General features: G+C 33.4%; 1 protein-coding gene across 1 annotated transcript; it reads left to right on the top strand.

Moving 5' to 3' along the window:
• Positions 1-297: 297 nt before the first annotated feature.
• On the top strand, positions 298-20,606 carry LOC134823283 (nuclear receptor-binding protein-like). Its single transcript, XM_063834692.1, has 5 exons — positions 298-301; positions 2,300-2,326; positions 19,316-19,408; positions 20,136-20,305; positions 20,430-20,606. The coding sequence occupies exons 1-5, from the start codon at positions 298-300 to the stop codon at positions 20,604-20,606; spliced, it is 471 nt and encodes a 156-aa protein (XP_063690762.1).
• Positions 20,607-21,341: the final 735 nt, after the last annotated feature.

Raw genomic sequence — 21,341 nt, 5'->3', positions numbered from 1 at the left:
TTCTGGCTGCTGCAGGCAGATCCAGGGTCTCTATCCAGCGGTGACGCTTTGGGTCACCTGCGCTTCACACAACCATTGGAAGACCAAAACTATGTGCCACAACTATACTAGGTGCCACAACTATACTATGTGCCACAACTATACTATGTGCCACAACTATACTATGTGCCACAACTATACTAGGTGCCACAACTATACTAGGTGCCACAACAGCTCACAACAGTTGTAGGGGCAGTGTTAAACAGCTCTACACAACACACATCACTAAGAGAGTAGTAGTAGTAACTAGAGTTAGTGATGGGTACATTTCTTCAAACATGGCGAGCATTAAACTCTATTTTAGTTGGACTTGTTAAACCTCACCAACGCGAATGATATTAGCTGGATCTTTAGTGTAACCTTCGTTTTAACGCTGGTTTTACTTATTATAATGTATAAAGTTATTATATGTATTATTATATATAATTTATAATATATGTATAAAATTTATAAATCTATACTTGAGACAATGCTGCCCGTTGACACATCCAAAGTCTTTTAACTGTACTGTACTGTAATTGTAAAGATTATAATCAAAACAGTGCGATTGAGATGTCATGCTCTTTTCATACTTTAAAATTGTAAAGAATTACTTTATATTCGAGCTTTTCATCTAGAATTAATACAAATTTTTCATATTACGGAGCAGGGTGTGGACTGGCTACAGTGTAGCCAGTAGCCGCTACACCTGGTTAAAACTTTTCCATTCCATTACATGATACTCAATAAATGTGATAGATTTATAGTGTTGTAATTAGTTTAAAACCATAGTTACACTACCATATAAGGTTATGTAACCATAGTTACACTACCATATAAGGTTATGTAACCATAGTTACACTACCATAATATAAGGTTACATGACAACAGCACGATTGACATTATTTGCACACTTTAAATTGTGCAGCACAACTTGTTGACATGCAGAACCTAGAAACTAGAGAACTTTTTAAATCTCTTTCAGCTGATTTGTAATTATATAACTAAGCATTTAATAAGTGCGGTTTAAATATTTTATTAAATATCAGACTAATAACTTACTGTATTTTCTAAAACATTTCGCACAATCTGGACGCTATCTTTTGTTCAATGTTTCATAACTTAATTAATGAAAGAAGAATGACACATTATTATTGCGTGTGAAGGTGTGGTTAAGCTGCATACTGTCAACACTTATTACAGTGCTACTACAATGTATTACTACAGTGTATAGGGTAGAGGTATACAATATACACTACATCTAGCTACAATGGGGTATAGTTTAAAAATCTAGCTGTACAGTGTACAGTGTACAGTACACCGTATAGTATAAGTAGTAACATAATATACAAGATATGATAATGGTAACAAGATATGTTGGACTGTTTACCACTGAACTAGGTATAATATTCTAATCCCATCTGATCCTGGTAATAACATACCACATAACATACCACATAACATACCACATAATTATGGTAATAAGATCTCTATTACTTTACTATCACTATACTTATACTGGTTATCCGACTAAAGAGTACTTGTGTCTTGTCGTACTAGTAACAAGTCATATTACATATTGGTTTAATAAACACTTCACAGAATACCTGGCTACCAATAAACACTACAACTTGATCATGTTAGACATAATAATATAATAGTAGATATAAGTACTTATAGATAAATGAGCCAATCAAGTTAGAGTGTCTCTGATATTCCTGTTCCTTAGGGAGGTTTTAAGCTGCATTCTTTAAATTCCTTAACTAAGAGTCACACCAGGACATCTAAATTAGCTACTTATAATTTTACTAATATTATGTAATACATATATTGGTTAAATTATAACATAGCCTTGTCAGATTTCAGGACAGCAATTAACTTAAAACATTTATGTCTTAAAAACCTTGAAGAGCTCTGCGGACTGCGAGTAATCGTCGTAAGATCGATACTGAGTTCAAACAGTCCGGGTCCTTAACTGCAAATTCGGACTTTCAAAGCTAAGGACCCGGCATATTGTACCATCCTGATAAGACACCATCATGGCTGGACTATTAGTAGATGCAGATGTGTGGGAATTATGTCCCGATATATTATGGCACTGTTACCATAGTAACACTACTATGTTACCATAGTTTCACTACCATATAAGGTAAAGTGAACATGTTGACAAGTCACGAGGAGTGATTGGATATTTATGATTAGTCGCCAGATCGTATTATTCTCTACCCTGTTAATCTTATTCGGTTATTTCATTATACTCACTTTTTGTTCCTATTCTCAGATTTATATCAGCTCAGAAGAGAACAGGGTAAGAGTCCCTTATTTAGTACAACTTTATACTTATTTAGTACAACTATTTAACTAAATTATAAATTATAATGAATTATTACTATCATATTTTCTGATTCACTTCTGATTCTGGAGTTTTATTAATAATCAAATAATTATCACTCTGAGCTGATTTTATCACTGTAATTATTATACCAAGCTGTCTTCTTCGCTGATTATTAGAAAATTAGAATAAATAGCACAATAGCAATAATATTCTGATTACGATACTTAATACTGATTATTATATAGTAGATTCCTGATTACTTTCTCGATCAATGATTACAGATTACCGTTTAAAGGTGAATTACAGTGGGTTCTACACAGTAGTCAAAGTTTAAATTATGTATTATTTCTTAGTTAAAACCACTAATTATTCACATAATGTATTATTTCTAAGTTAAAACTACTAATAATACACATTCAGCTCCCTTTCTACCTCCTTATTTTGCGTTACTTTCTCTAGTCCGTGCAGGCTGCTTTACTTTAACTGAACAGGAGTTTACAGTATTTTCATTACTAAGTGTTGACGACCTGTAATATAGTAATATTATAAATTTATAGTAATATTAGTAATATTATAACGTAATAATATTATAATATCGTTATATAGCTTCCTTGTACATGATCTTCATAATATGTAATAGAACAAGATATTGTAATCACACGAGTTTATAAATAACAATCAAGATCTTGTAAATACAACACAGCTATTTTACTTGATACCAAGCAGATTTACAGTGTACATTATACAATACAATCTACACAGTACGATCTACACAGAACACTCGCTCCGGAGTTTGAGGTATGCTCACTGTGCACTGTCTTACACTGTGCAGGTTGAGGTATACTCACTGTGCACTGTCTCACACTGTACAGTTTGAGGTATACTCACTGTGCACTGTCTCACACTGTACAGTTTGAGGTATACTCACTGTGCACTGTCTTACACTGTACAGGTTGAGGTATACTCACTGTGCACTGTCTCACACTGTACAGTTTGAGGTATACTCACTGTGCACTGTCTCACACTGTACAGTTTGAGGTATACTCACTGTGCACTGTCTCACACTGTACAGTTTGAGGTATACTCACTGTGCACTGTCTTACAATGTACAGTTTGAGGTATACTCACTGTGCACTGTCTTACACTGTACAGTTTGAGGTATGCTCACTGTGCACTGTCTCACACTGTACAGTTCTAGAGATCGTATTGTATAATTTGGTGCAACCACTCTATCTAAAGTATATAATTTGTAATACGGCACCCGTAATAGAGTTCTATATTGTCTGAATAACGAATTATCTGTACAAATTATGCACATAATACGTCTAATATTATGTGTTAACTTGATAAAATACGTGTATTTTACCAATATCACGTGATACTCACTACCACGTGATATAATATGTTAGTTAATATTAGGTTATCTGGTTAGGAACAATCTGCGAACTACTGGATTGGAGATTGCATTATGTATTGTTATAGTGTCGATGTTAAAGTGTAGTATTATGTTCGGATAATATAAATAGAATGTGTTATTAAGCTTAATAAATATTAGGTTATCACTTCGAGATGGCCAGGCCTACTCTCATGCTGTCTATATGTGATGATTAACTCTGAAAAACTAGGGACAACTGGGGAATGATCCCAGAACCTCGAGATTTCGCGTCTCTTGCTCTACCAATTGAGCTACTGACCCTGATTCTCAGAGCGAAATCACCACTCATATACAGCACAATTTCATGCTTTGTGTGGAATATCATTTTATCAGTTATTTAGAATATATATTCGCATTTTATCCACACTATATTTACATTACACGTACAACGTGATATCGTTATCAGTGCAGTGTGTACAACACCAACTACACCGATCAATTGCCAATCTGCGAAACATTTAATTATTATTATCACTTCGAGATGGCCAGGCCTACTCAACTGGCCTGGCCATCTCGAAGTGATAATAATAATTAAATGTTTCGCAGATTGGCAATTGATCGGTGTAGTTGGTGTTGTACACACTGCACTGATAACGATATCACGTTGTACGTGTAATGTAAATATAGTGTGGATAAAATGCGAATATATATTCTAAATAACTAATATTAGGTTAATAAAGATAATAATTATATGAAGCTTACATAATATAACCTGTTGAATATTTTATCTAATAAACTGCCCTGGTTTAAGAGTGTTCAGATTTTTAAAGGAATTTTGGGTTTTACTAACTTTTTACAATTTTTAGGGCTTATGTCACTGAAGATGACGCCTTGCAACATGTTTGACGATAGCCTGTAGATTGATAGTTTGATCGGCAAGTTTCCATAACTAATTTTTTGTGATCAGCGGTAATAACCGCTTTTTTTACGCTAAAAAAGCGCTTATTGATAAAACCCACCGTTATTTGGCGATTATAAAGCGATTATAAACGGTCCCGTTAATAAACGGTTAAAAACGATTATAATCGCTTTTTCCATAAAATATTTTTGCAAAAGCGATTATTAGCGCTTTAAAAGCGATAATAAATCGCGAATTAAAATTATTAGTGATAAAAAAACGCTTTTATTTTAGGGTTGTCGATTATTATCGCTCCGTAAGCGCTTTTCAAAAAAACGCTTATAAACCGTTTTTTGGACCGTTTTTAAAACGCTTTTAATCGACTATAAGCGATTATATTCACTAGGGAAAGTTCCAAATTAAAAAGCGCCTACTAATCGTTAAAAAAACGCTTTTTTATTTTAAGTTAATAAGCGGTTTAAATCGATTATAAAACGATTATAAGCGACAATAAGCGATTTTTTGAAATCTGCTAAAAAGCGATATTTTCACTATGATCAGCGCTTATAACCGCTTTTCTTGAAATTTTCCTACTGAAAAGCGTTTATAAGCGCTTATTTATTTGCTGTCTATAAGCGATTATAAACGATTATAAGCGCTTTTTTACGTATTTGAAACGAGGAAAAAATTGTCAGGTACGAGATATTATAAGCGATTATAAGTGATTATAAAGTATCGTAAATGTTATTGTCTTCAATTGTCGCTTATAAGCGATTATAAACGATGAAAAGCGCTTTTTGACGCATTTTAAAACTATGATCAAAATATGTTTTGATTTGATTTATTTGGGGTATATAAGCGATTATGTAAGCGGGGTATATAAGCGATTATAAACGATTATGAGCGCTTAATTTTTTACGTATTTGGAACGAGGACACAATTAACAACAAAATTACGCGATATTATAATAATAGTCCAGTTATTAATGGACATTTATGGAAATAAACCTGCAAATTTTCAGATAATCAAGAAACTTTGCACAGACCTTCCAAAAGGTATGAATAAACGATTTTCGGTTGGAGACATTTTTTTACCATGGGGAAAACCCAGGAGGGCCACGCCCATATTGATCCAATAATGTAACTGACCCTTTGCTTCTGAAAGTCGTAGAGACTTCAAAATAGGCTTAAACGAAGCCGCATATATGCATGTTTATATAGAAGTTATTGATGAACACATGGCCTAAAATCCTTACTTTTCGAGAAATTCGCCAAAAACCATTTTGGGCGTGGCGCTGAGCCCATTTTACTAACTTTTGATATGATCGTGATAGAGTCTTCGGATAGAGTGCAAAAGAACCGCAATTGGCATATTTATATATGACTTATGAAGAAACATGTGCCTTAAAGTGCTTACGTTTTCAGTTATTGGCGAAAAACTGATTTTCGGTTCCAGAAATCATGCAAAAATATGGGTATCTGGTAAATTGGGCTATGAAGGCCCTAGAGATTTTTGAATGGGTGCAAATTGTGCAAAATGGCCATGTTTATATACAACTTATGAAGCAATATGTACCCTAAAATGCTCACTTTTCGAGTTATTAACATAGAACGGGAGGCAAAAATGGCTGATATAACCAATTTTGCTCTATTTCATAAAAATTTTCTCTGGTTTTCCCCCAAATAACTCGAAAAGTGAGCATTTTAGGGTACATATTGCTTCATAAGTTGTATATAAACATGGCCATTCTGCACAATTTGCACCTATTCAAAAATCTCTATGGCCTTCATAGCTCAATTTACCAGATACCCATATTTTTGCATGATTTCTGGAACCGAAAATCAGTTTTTCGCCAATAACTGAAAAAGTAAGCACTTTAAGGCACATGTTTCTTCATAAGTTATATATAAATATGCCAATTGCGGTTCTTTTGCACTTTGTCCGAGGACTCTATCACGATTATATCAAAAGTTAGCAAATTGGCTCAGCGCCTCGCCAAAATGGTTTTTGGCGAATTTCTCGAAAATTAAGGATTTTAGGCCATGTGTTGATCAATAACTTCTATATAAACATGCATATATGCGGCTTCGTTTAAGCCTATTTTGAAGTCTCTACGACCTTCAGAAGCAAAGGGTCGGTTACGTTATTGGGTCAATATGTGCGTGGCCCTCCTGGGTTTTCCCCATGGTAAAAAAATGTCTCCAACCGAAAATCGTTTATTCATACCTTTGGGAAGGTCTGTGCAAAGTTTCGTGAGTATCTGAAAATTTGCAGGTTCATTTCCATAAATGACTGGACTATAAGCGATTATAACTATAAGGTATTATAAATGACATAGCTCGGCGCGCTCATACTAAATCGCTCGCCCAAATTTTAAGAAAATTCTTGTGAAAAGGCCCTTTGGGTATGAAATTGATCTGAATCGATGTATTTTTGGACGCTAATTCCGAATCGCCCCCCATGACGTAGGGTAAAAATGCTTCCCTGGAGAGTTATAAGCAAAAAAAACCGTTTTGGTCACGTGACAGGCTAGTAAAACATGAATTCTAGGAAAGCTTGGGATTTTTTGCACATCTGCCAATATTTTCGCAGCAAATTGGAAATAAAAGATATATCTTTTGCCGTCATGACGATAATTTGCGTTTTGATTTTTAATAATTTGCGTTTTGATAAATTACAACCGCTTCTTAATCTTGAGTTAATTACATTTGTTTCACTATATGTTATATGGAAATATATGGTTACACTGTACACATTGACATAATATTTAGCGATCTATCTTAATCCTTGTTGCCAGAGAACTGAAAGTTTGCAACCACAAAAATTGTACAACGATGATAAGATGTTGGTAATAAGGAGAAGGAGAAGGAGAAGGAGAAGGAGAAGGAGAAGGAGAAAGAGAAGGAGAAGGAGAAGGAGAAGGAGAAGGAGAAGGAGAAAGAGAAGGAGAAGGAGAAGGAGAAGGAGAAGGAGAAGGAGAAGGAGAAGGAGAAGGAGAAGGAGAAGGAGAAGGAGAAGGAGAAGGAGAAGGAGAAGGAGAAGGAGAAGGAGAAGGAGAAGGAGAAGGAGAAGGAGAAGGAGAAGGAGAAGGAGAAGGAGAAGGAGAAGGAGAAGGAGAAGGAGAAGGAGAAAGAGAAGGAGAAGGAGAAGGAGAAGGAGAAGGAGAAGGAGAAGGAGAAGGAGAAGGAGAAGGAGAAGGAGAAGGAGAAGGAGAAGGAGAAGGAGAAGGAGAAGGAGAAGGAGAAGGAGAAGGAGAAGGAGAAGGAGAAGGAGAAGGAGAAGGAGAAGGAGAAGGAGAAGGAGAAGGAGAAGGAGAAGGAGAAGGAGAAGGAGAAGGAGAAGGAGAAGGAGAAGGAGAAGGAGAAGGAGAAGGAGAAGGAGAAGGAGAAGGAGAAGGAGAAGGAGAAGGAGAAGGAGAAGGAGAAGGAGAAGGAGAAGGAGAAGGAGAAGGAGAAGGAGAAGGAGAAGGAGAAGGAGAAGGAGAAGGAGAAGGAGAAGGAGAAGGAGAAGGAGAAGGAGAAGGAGAAGGAGAAGGAGAAGGAGAAGGAGAAAGAGAAGGAGAAGGAGAAGGAGAAGGAGAAGGAGAAGGAGAAGGAGAAGGAGAAGGAGAAGGAGAAAGAGAAGGAGAAGGAGAAAGAGAAGGACAAGGACAAGGACAAGGAGAAAGACAAGGAGAAGGACAAGAACAAAGACAAGGAGACAAGGACAAGGACAAGGAGACAAGGCCAAGGACAAGGAGACAAGGACAAGGAGACAAGGACAAGGAGACAAGGACAAGGAGACAAGGAAAAGGAGACAAGGACAAGGAGACAAGGACAAGGACAAGGACAAGGAGACAAGGACAAGGAGACAAGGAAAAGGAGACAAGGACAAGGAGACAAGGACAAGGAGACAAGGAGATAAGGAGACAAGGAGACAAGGAGACAAGGAGACAAGGAGACAATGAGACAATGAGACAAGGAGACAAGGACAAGGAGACAAAGACAATGAAACAAGGACAATGACAAGGAGACAAGCTAGGTGACAAGGACAAGGAGAAAAGGACAAATAGACAAGGCCAGGGCAAGTACACAAGGAGACAAGGACACAAGGACACAAGGACACAAGGACACAAGGACACAAGGACACAAGGACACAAGGACACAAGGACACAAGGACACAAGGACACAAGGACACAAGGACACAAGGACACAAGGATACAATGACACAAGGAGACACGGAGACAAGGAGACAAGGACACAAGGAGACAATGACACAAGGAGACAAGGAGACAAGGACACAAGGAGACAAGGAGACAAAGAGACAAGGACACAAGGACACAAGGACACAAGGACACAAGGACACAAGGACACAAGGACACAAGGAGACAAGGACACAAGGAGACAAGGAGACAATGAAACAAGGAGACAAGGAGAAGGAAAAGGAGATCAAATGAGGTTATTCTCTTGCCGACACATGAACACAAAGTGCACATCTCTCAGTAACACTTCTACTAATACTTATAGCTATAATCTATATAGAACTAGTAACATGGTCGCCTTTCATCCGTTTACGAATACGTTTATGATACCGCGTGTTTCGGGATTTTCCGTGAGGCCGGGATTAAAACTGATTACGCGTACGATTTATTTAACTAGCAAGCCGTCGGCTAGAGAATAACAACAATTTGATATGATACTCCGTCTCCGTCTCCGTCTCCGTCTCCGTCTCCGTCTCCGTCTCCGTCTCCGTCTCCGTCTCCGTCTCCGTCTCCGTCTCCGTCTCCGTCTCCGTCTCCGTCTCCGTCTCCGTCTCCGTCTCCGTCTCCGTCTCCTTTTCCTTTTTTGAATTCGATTGTTTAGGGCTAGGGCTCGGGTTAGGGTTATTATTATGGTTGTTAGGGTTGGGATTAGGGTTTATGTAAAACCGTTTTGTACGGCTGCAAAACTATAAAAACCTTGTATCACGTCGTGACCCCCATCGTTACCTGGGGACCCCAGGCTATTATGTTTCATAAAGAATAAAGATTCGGTGGAATGACAGGCTGAGCGCCGCCCAATAACCCCCATCGCCGTTTCACTATACCCCTGTAGAGTTTCTACGATACAGGGGAGCCGCGCACCTGTGCGCGGCGGGTCATACAACGTATGACAATAAAAACCAAAGTCACATGAAATTTTTGGGCGAGCAAATCAGCGAATTAGTAAAAGCCAGTTCGGCAAGGCCCAATAATGCATTTTGCTGCGATCTACGTGGTTGCGAGAAGAATTACCTATTTGATGCGCGGCGCAGTCCAGATTCAGTCTAGTAGTGCATCGCTCTACAAGTAATTGTTCTACTTTATTGTAAATCCCAGAGTGGTGTTTGGCAATTAGAAAAATTGATCGTGCGTGGTTTACCCGCGGCAAAATTTTTGTTGAAATTCTTGTTAAAATTCTGCACGCCTAATATAAACAATTATAACGTGCGTCTTACCTGGGGACCTCAGGCTATTATGTTCATAATAGAGATTCGGCGGAATGACAGGCTAAGCGCCGCCCAGTAACGTGCGTCAAATACCACTCTGGGATACAATAAAGTAGAACAATTGCTTGTAGCGCGATGCACTACTGGGCTGCGCCGCGCATCAAATAATTATAATCCTTCTCGCAACCACGTAGATTGCGGCAAAATGCCGAGCTGGCTTTTACTAATAAATAGGAGGTGCACCATAAAAATAAACTTGCTCGGATTTTAAAAATTTTTGCACCATTGTTTTCTAGAGACTGTGAGAATTTTCACAATACCAAATTTGTTATACCTTTTTGAAAAGATCAGTGAGTTTCGCCTAGGTGCCATATTTGATGGTGCGCGGCTTTTGGAGCAAAATTAGCTGTAAAAGTCGCGTAATTTGACCAAATTTGACCAAATTTGACCAAATTCGTTGATTTTTGTCGTATTATTTGGATATATCTTCAGTTCCTTGAATGAGATCATTCTGAAAATTGGCGACGACCTTCCAATAAGGCTTTCACAACTGTCCGAAAAATTTGGTGGATATCGGAGTTGATATAGTGATCAAAATGGTGCAAAATACGCTGCTTTTAGCTGTAACATAATGTTTGATGGCTGGATATGCTTTAAACTTTTCGGACACCTTCCTTGTAAGTCTATGAGTAAGCTTACCAATTTTTGTTGCAATCGAAGGTCGGGAAGGATACTTAATATCTTTTTGTTTGAAGAAAATTGTGCTGGCCGAAATTAGCGCTAAAAAACCATCCTACAGTCGGCACGCGCGGCTCACTGTCGATGGCGCACTACCTATAATAAATTCGCTCGCCCAAAAATTTCATGTGACTTTGGTTTTATTGTCATACGTTGTAAGACCCGACGCGCCGCGCACAATTGCGCAGCTCCCCCTGTAATTGTATCGTAGAAACTCTACAGGGGTATAATGAAACAACGATGGGGGTACAAGGTTTTTATAGTTTTGCAGCCGTAAAAAACGGTTTTACATAAACCCTAATCACAGGAGGAGCAATGCGTGGGCGCGATTGCAGCAGTTAGTGCCCGTTTGTAGCAGTCAGTGCCCGTTTGTAGCAGTTAGTGCCAGTTTGTGGCAGTTAGTGCCAGTTTGTAGCAGTTAGTAGCAGTTTGTAGCAGTTTGTGGCAGTTTCTTTGCACTTTGCTCCTCCTGCGTAATCCCAACCTAAACGACCATAATATATATAACCCCGAAGCTATCCGATACCCTTACCACAACCCTAACCCGAGCCCCGGAGCCCTAGCCCTAAACAATCGAATTCAAAAAGGAAAAGGAGACGGAGACGGAGACAGAGACGGAGACGGAGACGGAGACGGAGACGGAGACGGAGACGGAGACGGAGACGGAGACGGAGACGGAGACGGAGACGGAGACGGAGACGGAGACGGAGACGTTACCTGGAGACCTCCGGCTATCGCGTAATTTTTGTTGTTAATTGTGTCCTCGTTCCAAATACGTAAAGAATTAAGCGCTCATAATCGTTTATAATCGCTTATATACCCCGCTTAGATAATCGCTTGTATACCCCAAATAAATCAAATCAAAACATATTTTGATCATAGTTTTAAAATGCGTCAAAAAGCGCTTTTCATCGTTTATAATCGCTTATAAACGACAATTGAAGACAATAACATTTACGATACTTTATAATCACTTATAATCGCTTATAATATCTCGTACCTGACAATTTTTTCCTCGTTTCAAATACGTAAAAAAGCGCTTATAATCGTTTATAATCGCTTATAGACAGCAAATAAATAAGCGCTTATAAACGCTTTTCAGTAGGAAAATTTCAAGAAAAGCGGTTATAAGCGCTGATCATAGTGAAAATATCGCTTTTTAGCAGATTTCAAAAAATCGCTTATTGTCGCTTATAATCGTTTTATAATCGATTTAAACCGCTTATTAACTTAAAATAAAAAAGCGTTTTTTTAACGATTAGTAGGCGCTTTTTAATTTGGAACTTTCCCTAGTGAATATAATCGCTTATAGTCGATTAAAAGCGTTTTAAAAACGGTCCAAAAAACGGTTTATAAGCGTTTTTTTGAAAAGCGCTTACGGAGCGATAATAATCGACAACCCTAAAATAAAATCGTTTTTTTATCACTAATAATTTTAATTCGCGATTTATTATCGCTTTTAAAGCGCTAATAATCGCTTTTGCAAAAATATTTTATGGAAAAAGCGATTATAATCGTTTTTAACCGTTTATTAACGGGACCGTTTATAATCGCTTTATAATCGCCAAATAACGGTGGGTTTTATCAATAAGCGCTTTTTTAGCGTAAAAAAAGCGGTTATTACCGCTGATCACAAAAAAATAGTTATGGAAACTTGCCGTTTGATCTCGGTATTTACAACAATTCATCTAGTTTGATTGATTCAAAGGGAAACAAATTCCTCAAACTGCCCTGGTTGGCTATGTAATAATATATAAATATGATATATATTATAATAAATCTAATAAATAAAACTGGTTGGCTACGTAAGCTCACTGTCTAAGCTAGCTTGGTATTGTCTGAGCAGTAAACATTCATATCTGCCAATTTTATAGAATATGAAACAAAAGAAAACATTATACCTATAATGCTACATAATATATAAGACATTTATAAATGTTATATATATTATAAAGGTATAAATACCTTTATCTTAACCTTATTCAATTAATTATTAAATAAAAGTAAGAACTGTAAGCAACTCTTATCTTCTTATTAAAGCTTTAAACGCACTAAGTTGACTGTCAAAGTGCCAAGCATTGCCTAATAATTTACCACCTTCTAAAAGCGTACCTCGCCTACTTTAGCAGTCGGGTGCTAAGATTAGATTACTTTATTAGAACTTTAAAATAAGTCTTTGTCAAGCACAGTGGCGTAACGTTGCCTGTTGGCGCCCCCGCCAAAAAAGCGCCCCCTGTTGGCGCCCCCTCCCCTTTTAGTGCCCCTCCCTAAAATATAACAAATTAAATGATTTTAGAGGATACGCCGGTAAAATCTCTTAAAAAATGTGTTTCTAGAGCAAAACGCGCAGTTTTGCTAGTACCGTAGTTAAGTTTTTCGAAATTGTCCCACATTAAAACGACAATTTGGCGCCCCCTAAGATTGCGTCCAGTATCTGATATTTAGTGTTAAGAAATCGTCTTTACTCTTCTGCTGTCGGCAATAACAAGATCAACAACAAGTAACAACAAGATCATGTAATAACTAATACTTGGTTAATATGAATCTTAATTTCTGCACATAACCAACCTGTTGTATTGTGGCTGTGTGTACATCAGCAGTCAGCACAAGTTTCTTATCTAACTAAACAGTACAGTAAGTACAGTAAGTAAGTAACATAATATTACAGTGAGAGAGAGAGAGATTATCAGATACTAATAAGTAATAAGTAGTAACAAGTGTGTGTGATAGGCGATAGCTGTGTGTGATAGCTGTGTGTGAACATGTATGATAGCTGTGTGTGAACATGTGTGATAGCTGTGTGTGAACATGTGTGATAGCTGTGTGTGAACATGTATGATAGCTGTGTGTGAACATGTATGATAGCTGTGTGTGAACATGTGTGATAGCTGTGTGTGAACATGTGTGATAGCTGTGTGTGATAGCTGTAGCTGTGTGATAGGTGTGTGTGATAGCTGTGTGTGATCATGTGTGATAGCTGTTTTAATACTTGATTAGTGTAACATTATAACTATATTGTAACTATATATCTTGATCACCTAGTTTCCTAGATATACTCCGTGTATTAGTGTTATAGGAAGAGACTGCGAGTGTGTGTGTGTGTGTGTACTGTGTAGTGTGCACGTCTTGTTTCACTATACAGATTAAATGCTTTGTTAATATGGTTAGTTAGTTACATAACGATATTATCCGAGGTACATACGTGAAGGTCAGTGTGTTGTGTGTAGTGTGTATTTATGCAGTGTCAAACACCGAATTTAATATTTAATTAAATATCTAAAATTCACGACCGCTTGGTTAGCAAAAATCTCTAAGTCCTTAAGAGACTATGGGAATTAATATAACAGTAATGTAACAGTAATGTAACAGTAATATAACAGTAATATAACAGTAATATAACAGTAATATAACAACTTAATATAACAGTAATATAACAGTAATATAACAGTAATATAACAGTAATATAACAGTAATATAACAGTAATATAACAGTAATATAACAGTAATATAACAGTAATGTAACAGTAATTTAACAGTTATGTAACAGTAATATAACAACTTAATATAACAGTAATATAACAGTAATATAACAGTAATATAACAGTAATATAACAGTAATATAACAGTAATATAATAGTAATATAACAGTAATATAGCAGTAATATAACAGTAATATAACAGTAATATAACAACTTAATATAACAGTAATATAACAGTAATGTAACAGTAATATAACAGTAATATAACCGTAATATAACAGTAATACAACAGTAATATAACAACTTAATATAACAGTAATATAACAACTTAATATAACAGTAATATAACAGTAATATAACAGTAATATAACAGTAATATAACAGTAATATAACAGTAATATAACAACTTAATATATAACAGTAATATAACAGTAATGTAACAGTAATGTAACAGTAATGTAACAGTAATATAACAGTAATATAACAGTAATGTAACAGTAATATAACAGTAATATAACAGTAATATAACAGTAATATAACAGTAATATAACAGTAATATAACAGTAATATAACAGTAATATAACAGTAATATAACAGTAATATAACAGTAATATAACAGTAATATAACAGTAATATAACAGTAATATAACAGTAATATAACAGTAATATAACAGTAATATAACAGTAATATAACAGTAATATAACAGTAATATAACAACTTAATATAACAGTAATATAACAGTAATATAACAGTAATATAACAGTAATATAACAGTAATATAACAGTAATATAACAGTAATATAACAGTAATATAACAGTAATATAACAGTAATATAACAGTAATATAACAGTAATATAACAGTAATATAACAGTAATATAACAGTAATATAACAGTAATGTAACAGTAATATAACAGTAATATAACCGTAATATAACAGTAATATAACAGTAATATAACAGTAATATAACAGTAATATAACAGTAATATAACAGTAATGTTAACAGTAATATAACTGTAATATAACAGTAATATAACAGTAATATAACTGTAATATAACAGTAATATAACAGTAATATAACAGTAATATAACAGTAATATAACAGTAATATAACAGTAATGTTAACAGTAATATAACTGTAATATAACAGTAATATAACAGTAATATAACAGTAATATAACAGTAATATAACAACTTAATATAACAGTAATATAACAGTAATATAACAGTAATATAACAGTAATATAACAGTAATATAACAGTAATGTTAACAGTAATATAACTGTAATATAACAGTAATATAACAGTAATATAACTGTAATATAACAGTAATATAACAGTAATATAACAGTAATATAACAGTAATATAACAGTAATATAACAGTAATGTTAACAGTAATATAACTGTAATATAACAGTAATATAACAGTAATATAACAGTAATATAACAGTAATATAACAGTAATATAACAACTTAATATAACAGTAATATAACAGTAATATAACAGTAATATAACAACTTAATATAACCGTAATATAACAGTAATATAACAGTAATATAACAGTAATATAACAACTTAATATAACAGTAATATAACAGTAATATAACAGTAATATAACAGTAATATAACAGTAATATAACAGTAATGTTAACAGTAATATAACTGTAATATAACAGTAATATAACAGTAATATAACAGTAATATAACAGTAATATAACAACTTAATATAACAGTAATATAACAGTAATATAACAGTAATGTAACAGTAATGTAACAGTAATGTAACAGTAATAGAGTAATATATAACCGTTATATAACAGTAATATAACAGTAATATAACAGTAATATAACAGTAATATAACAGTAATATAACAACTTAATATAACAGTAATATAACAGTAATATAACAGTAATATAACAGTAATATAACAGTAATATAACAGTAATATAACAGTAATATAACAGTAATGTTAACAGTAATATAACTGTAATATAACAGTAATATAACAGTAATATAACAGTAATATAACAGTAATATAACAACTTAATATAACAGTAATATAACAGTAATATAACAGTAATGTAACAGTAATGTAACAGTAATGTAACAGTAATATAACAGTAATAGAGTAATATATAACAGTAATATAACAGTAATATAACAGTAATATAACAGTAATATAACAGTAATGTAACAGTAATATAACTGTAATATAACAGTAATATAACAGTAATATAACAGTAATATAACAGTAATATAACAGTAATATAACAGTAATATAACAGTAATGTAACAGTAATATAACTGTAATATAACAGTAATATAACAGTAATATAACAGTAATATAACAGTAATATAACAGTAATATAACAGTAATATAACAGTAATATAACAGTAATGTAACAGTAATATAACAGTAATATAACAGTAATATAACAGTAATATAACAGTAATGTAACAGTAATATAACTGTAATATAACAGTAATATAACAGTAATATAACAGTAATATAACAGTAATATAACAGTAATGTAACAGTAATATAACAGTAATATAACAGTAATATAACAGTAATATAACAGTAATATAACAGTAATATAACAGTAATATAACAGTAATATAACAGTAATATAACAGTAATATAACAGTAATATAACAGTAATATAACAGTAATATAACAGTAATATAACAGTAATATAACAGTAATATAACAGTAATATAACAGTAATATAACAGTAATATAACAGTAATATAACAGTAATGTAACAGTAATATAACTGTAATATAACAGTAATATAACAGTAATGTAACAGTAATATAACAGTAATATAACAGTAATGTAACAGTAATATAACAGTAATATAACAGTAATATAACAGTAATATAACAGTAATATAACAGTAATATAACAGTAATATAACAGTAATATAACAGTAATATAACAGTAATGTAACAGTAATATAACTGTAATATAACAGTAATATAACAGTAATATAACAGTAATATAACAGTAATATAACAGTAATGTAACAGTAATATAACAGTAATATAACAGTAATATAACAGTAATATAACAGTAATATAACAGTAATATAACAGTAATATAACAGTAATATAACAGTAATATAACAGTAATATAACAGTAATATAACAGTAATATAACAGTAATATAACAGTAATATAACAGTAATATAACAGTAATATAACAGTAATATAACAGTAATATAACAGTAATATAACAGTAATATAACAGTAATATAACAGTAATATAACAGTAATATAACAGTAATATAACAGTAATGTAACAGTAATATAACAGTAATATAACAGTAATATAACAGTAATATAACAGTAATATAACAGTAATATAACAGTAATATAACAGTAATATAACAGTAATATAACAGTAATATAACAGTAATATAACAGTAATATAACAGTAATGTAACAGTAATGTAACAGTAATATAACAGTAATATAACAGTAATATAACAGTAATATAACAGTAATATAACAGTAATATAACAGTAATATAACAGTAATATAACAGTAATATAACAGTAATATAACAGTAATGTAACAGTAATATAACTGTAATATAACAGTAATATAACAGTAATATAACAGTAATGTAACAGTAATATAACAGTAATGTAACAGTAATATAACTGTAATATAACAGTAATATAACAGTAATATAACAGTAATATAACAGTAATATTACAGTAATGTAACAGTAATATAACAGTAATATAACAGTAATATAACAGTAATATAACAGTAATATAACAGTAATATAACAGTAATATAACAGTAATATAACAGTAATATAACAGTAATATAACAGTAATATAACAGTAATATAACAGTAATATAACAGTAATATAACAGTAATATAACAGTAATATAACAGTAATATAACAGTAATATAACAGTAATATAACAGTAATATAACAGTAATATAACAGTAATATAACAGTAATATAACAGTAATATAACAGTAATATAACAGTAATATAACAGTAATATAACAGTAATATAACAGTAATATAACAGTAATATAACAGTAATATAACAGTAATATAACAGTAATATAACAGTAATATAACAGTAATATAACAGTAATATAACAGTAATATAACTGTAATATAACAGTAATATAACAGTAATATAACAGTAATATAACAGTAATGTAACAGTAATATAACAGTAATGTAACAGTAATATAACTGTAATATAACAGTAATATAACAGTAATATAACAGTAATATTACAGTAATGTAACAGTAATATAACAGTAATATAACAGTAATATAACAGTAATATAACAGTAATATAACAGTAATATAACAGTAATATAACAGTAATATAACAGTAATATAACAGTAATATAACAGTAATATAACAGTAATATAACAGTAATATAACAGTAATATAACAGTAATATAACAGTAATATAACAGTAATATAACAGTAATATAACAGTAATATAACAGTAATATAACAGTAATATAACAGTAATATAACAGTAATATAACAGTAATATAACAGTAATATAACAGTAATATAACAGTAATATAACAGTAATATAACAGTAATATAACAGTAATATATAATTAATATATTTGGGACTGATTTTTGTCACCTCTAAACAGGAAGGGATGATCTCCTCCTATTGTGACAGACTAATAGCTTACTTATACTAAACTTAATGATCTGTGATTAGCATGTCAATGTGGTGAACAATGTAATTAAGCTGTGCTATTTTAACTTTCCTATTTAACAAGATCCCTTAAGTGTTATACTCGGCTTTATAGAAGCAATGTCACTTGCTACCAAGCAATTGTGCACTGTCACTTGCTACCAAGCAATTGTGCACTGTCACTTGCTATTCTGAGATATCATCAAGCAATTGTGTACGGTTAAATATGTGATTAATCAAATAATAAAGCAACAAATTAGTTGATTAATTAGGAAATTAATTAATTATTTAATAAATTGGTTAATGACGATGTTGTTTCAGCTGATGTTACCCAAGCTACCAAGATACAAAGACCTCACTCGGTTGATATCTACGCATTTGGTATTTTGTGTTTGGAGATTCTCTGCGATCTCAGTAAGTAGATTATCTTCTACAAGAAAACAGTAGTCAAATTTTTTATAATTAGTTTTCAGATCTACCCATAACACATAAATCACTATATTTTACTTTTAAATCTCCCATAGTTACCTCTACATATGTGTTGTTAGGGTAGTATGTGTTGTTAGGGTAGTATGTGTTGTTAGGGTAGTATGTGTTGTTAGGGTAGTATGTGTTGTTAGGGTAGTATGTGTTGTTAGGGTAGTAGGATCATATCTCCTGCTCAGTGTGTCAATCTTCATTCGTGTCATTAGCCTCCATACATTAACCCCCCCCCCCCCCCCCCCCCCCCCTCTCTCTCTCTCTCTCTCTCCCCCAACTTGACTAAGTCTTATCACTACAATCCCGTGTACAATACACTTACCATATTATTATACTAGCAAGTCTTTAGCCTACCCTAAATGAAGAACTAGCGATCTGATTAACATTGCGCTACCTTACTAACAAGTATATAGCTAGCGTGTAACTACTGTTACCTTGCTAGGGGCTTGTATACACTCTGATTTATACTTCTAACGAGACTACTATATAGTTGTACAGGAGCATGTATAGGTGCAGTACTATACACTAAATTTACTGAATTCACCCTTGTCACATTCTTCATCATCATTACTTCTATCTTTCTATAGTCAAAATCTCCTGATCGCACCGCTTGGTAAATGAATTCATCAGTTAATTAGCTAATCAGCATATTGCCCGCCAGGTGAGCACAAGATAACCCAAGAGTCGCCAGTAACCACACTAGACGATGTAAAGCAAGCCATAGCTAGTCTTGAGCCACACCAGCAAGACTTGATAAACCTGTGTATGGAATATGATGGCAGTAAGAGACCTGACGCTGCCTACCTTCTCAAACTTAATATCTTACACGAGGTGACCTATTCTCACCTCATATTTAGAGTTTTTCAACTTTTATTTTTAAGTTTCTGGTGAATATGCATTTTTATGGGAGGATTTTGCGACTTGATGTTCTTATTTTATCAAAATGAAACTTCAGATACCAGATTTGCGGATAATGTGTGTGAACATGTTGCTACACGCTGATGATGTAAACTACAGAGATGTGGAAGAGAGTGCTGGTCGTCAACAACACTTTTCAGTCGACAACAAACCTTGCTCGGCATTCACTCCTCAACATCTAGATATTGAGAAAATAGAGCGAGAGATAAAGTAAGAATAATGTGTTTTATTGATTTACTTTGAATTATTTGGTAAAATATCAGTTGGTCCCGAAATCATAAGAGAACTGATTGCTAAGTAATAACTCCTGAATCGTACTAAAATCTAGATTTGTTGCTGCGCCCTAGATGTATGCAAGAGCTGCAAAATCAGTTACGTAAAGCTAAAATTAGAAAGTTTTGGAATCGTGCTGCAGTAAGACGCGATGTCATTTTGTGTGGTTACGTACGCGCTGAAAACGCAATTAATATCATGCACGCGCGCGTGGTTCATTGTGTAGCGCGCGCTGCACTGATCTGCATCATTGCAGCTATAATGCTATAATGCTATAACATAAGTATGATTCAGAAGACGTTTCCCTGAAATGTGTATGCGATTTTGTATGCGATTTGCGCGCCGCACGTACGTTAAAATAATTATATTTGTAGAATTTATGACGGTAACCCTTCAAAAGTCAAAATAAACTGCTCGTATATTTATAGACACTATGATATGAATAACTAAATAACACCTTGAACCCAACTTGGAACCACATCCAAGGGCCGCACCGACCCCAGAAAAGCTATAATTCAAGTCAAAAATCTTTACTCGGCCCTGTATGTGATTTGTGTTCCGGGGTAGGTGACAGATGTTTTAGTGGTTGAATAGCTAGTACCTATCCCAAACCATCATAAAAACAAAGTTTTGACATCTCAAACCACTCAGGCCACTCCTAGGAGCAACGCCCATC

The sequence above is a fragment of the Bolinopsis microptera genome, chromosome 11, assembly GCF_026151205.1.
Source record: "Bolinopsis microptera isolate Bmic1 chromosome 11, MBARI_Bmic_1.0, whole genome shotgun sequence".
Classification (NCBI taxonomy): Eukaryota; Metazoa; Ctenophora; class Tentaculata; order Lobata; family Bolinopsidae; genus Bolinopsis; species Bolinopsis microptera.
This window is presented reverse-complemented; position numbering and strand designations above follow the sequence as displayed.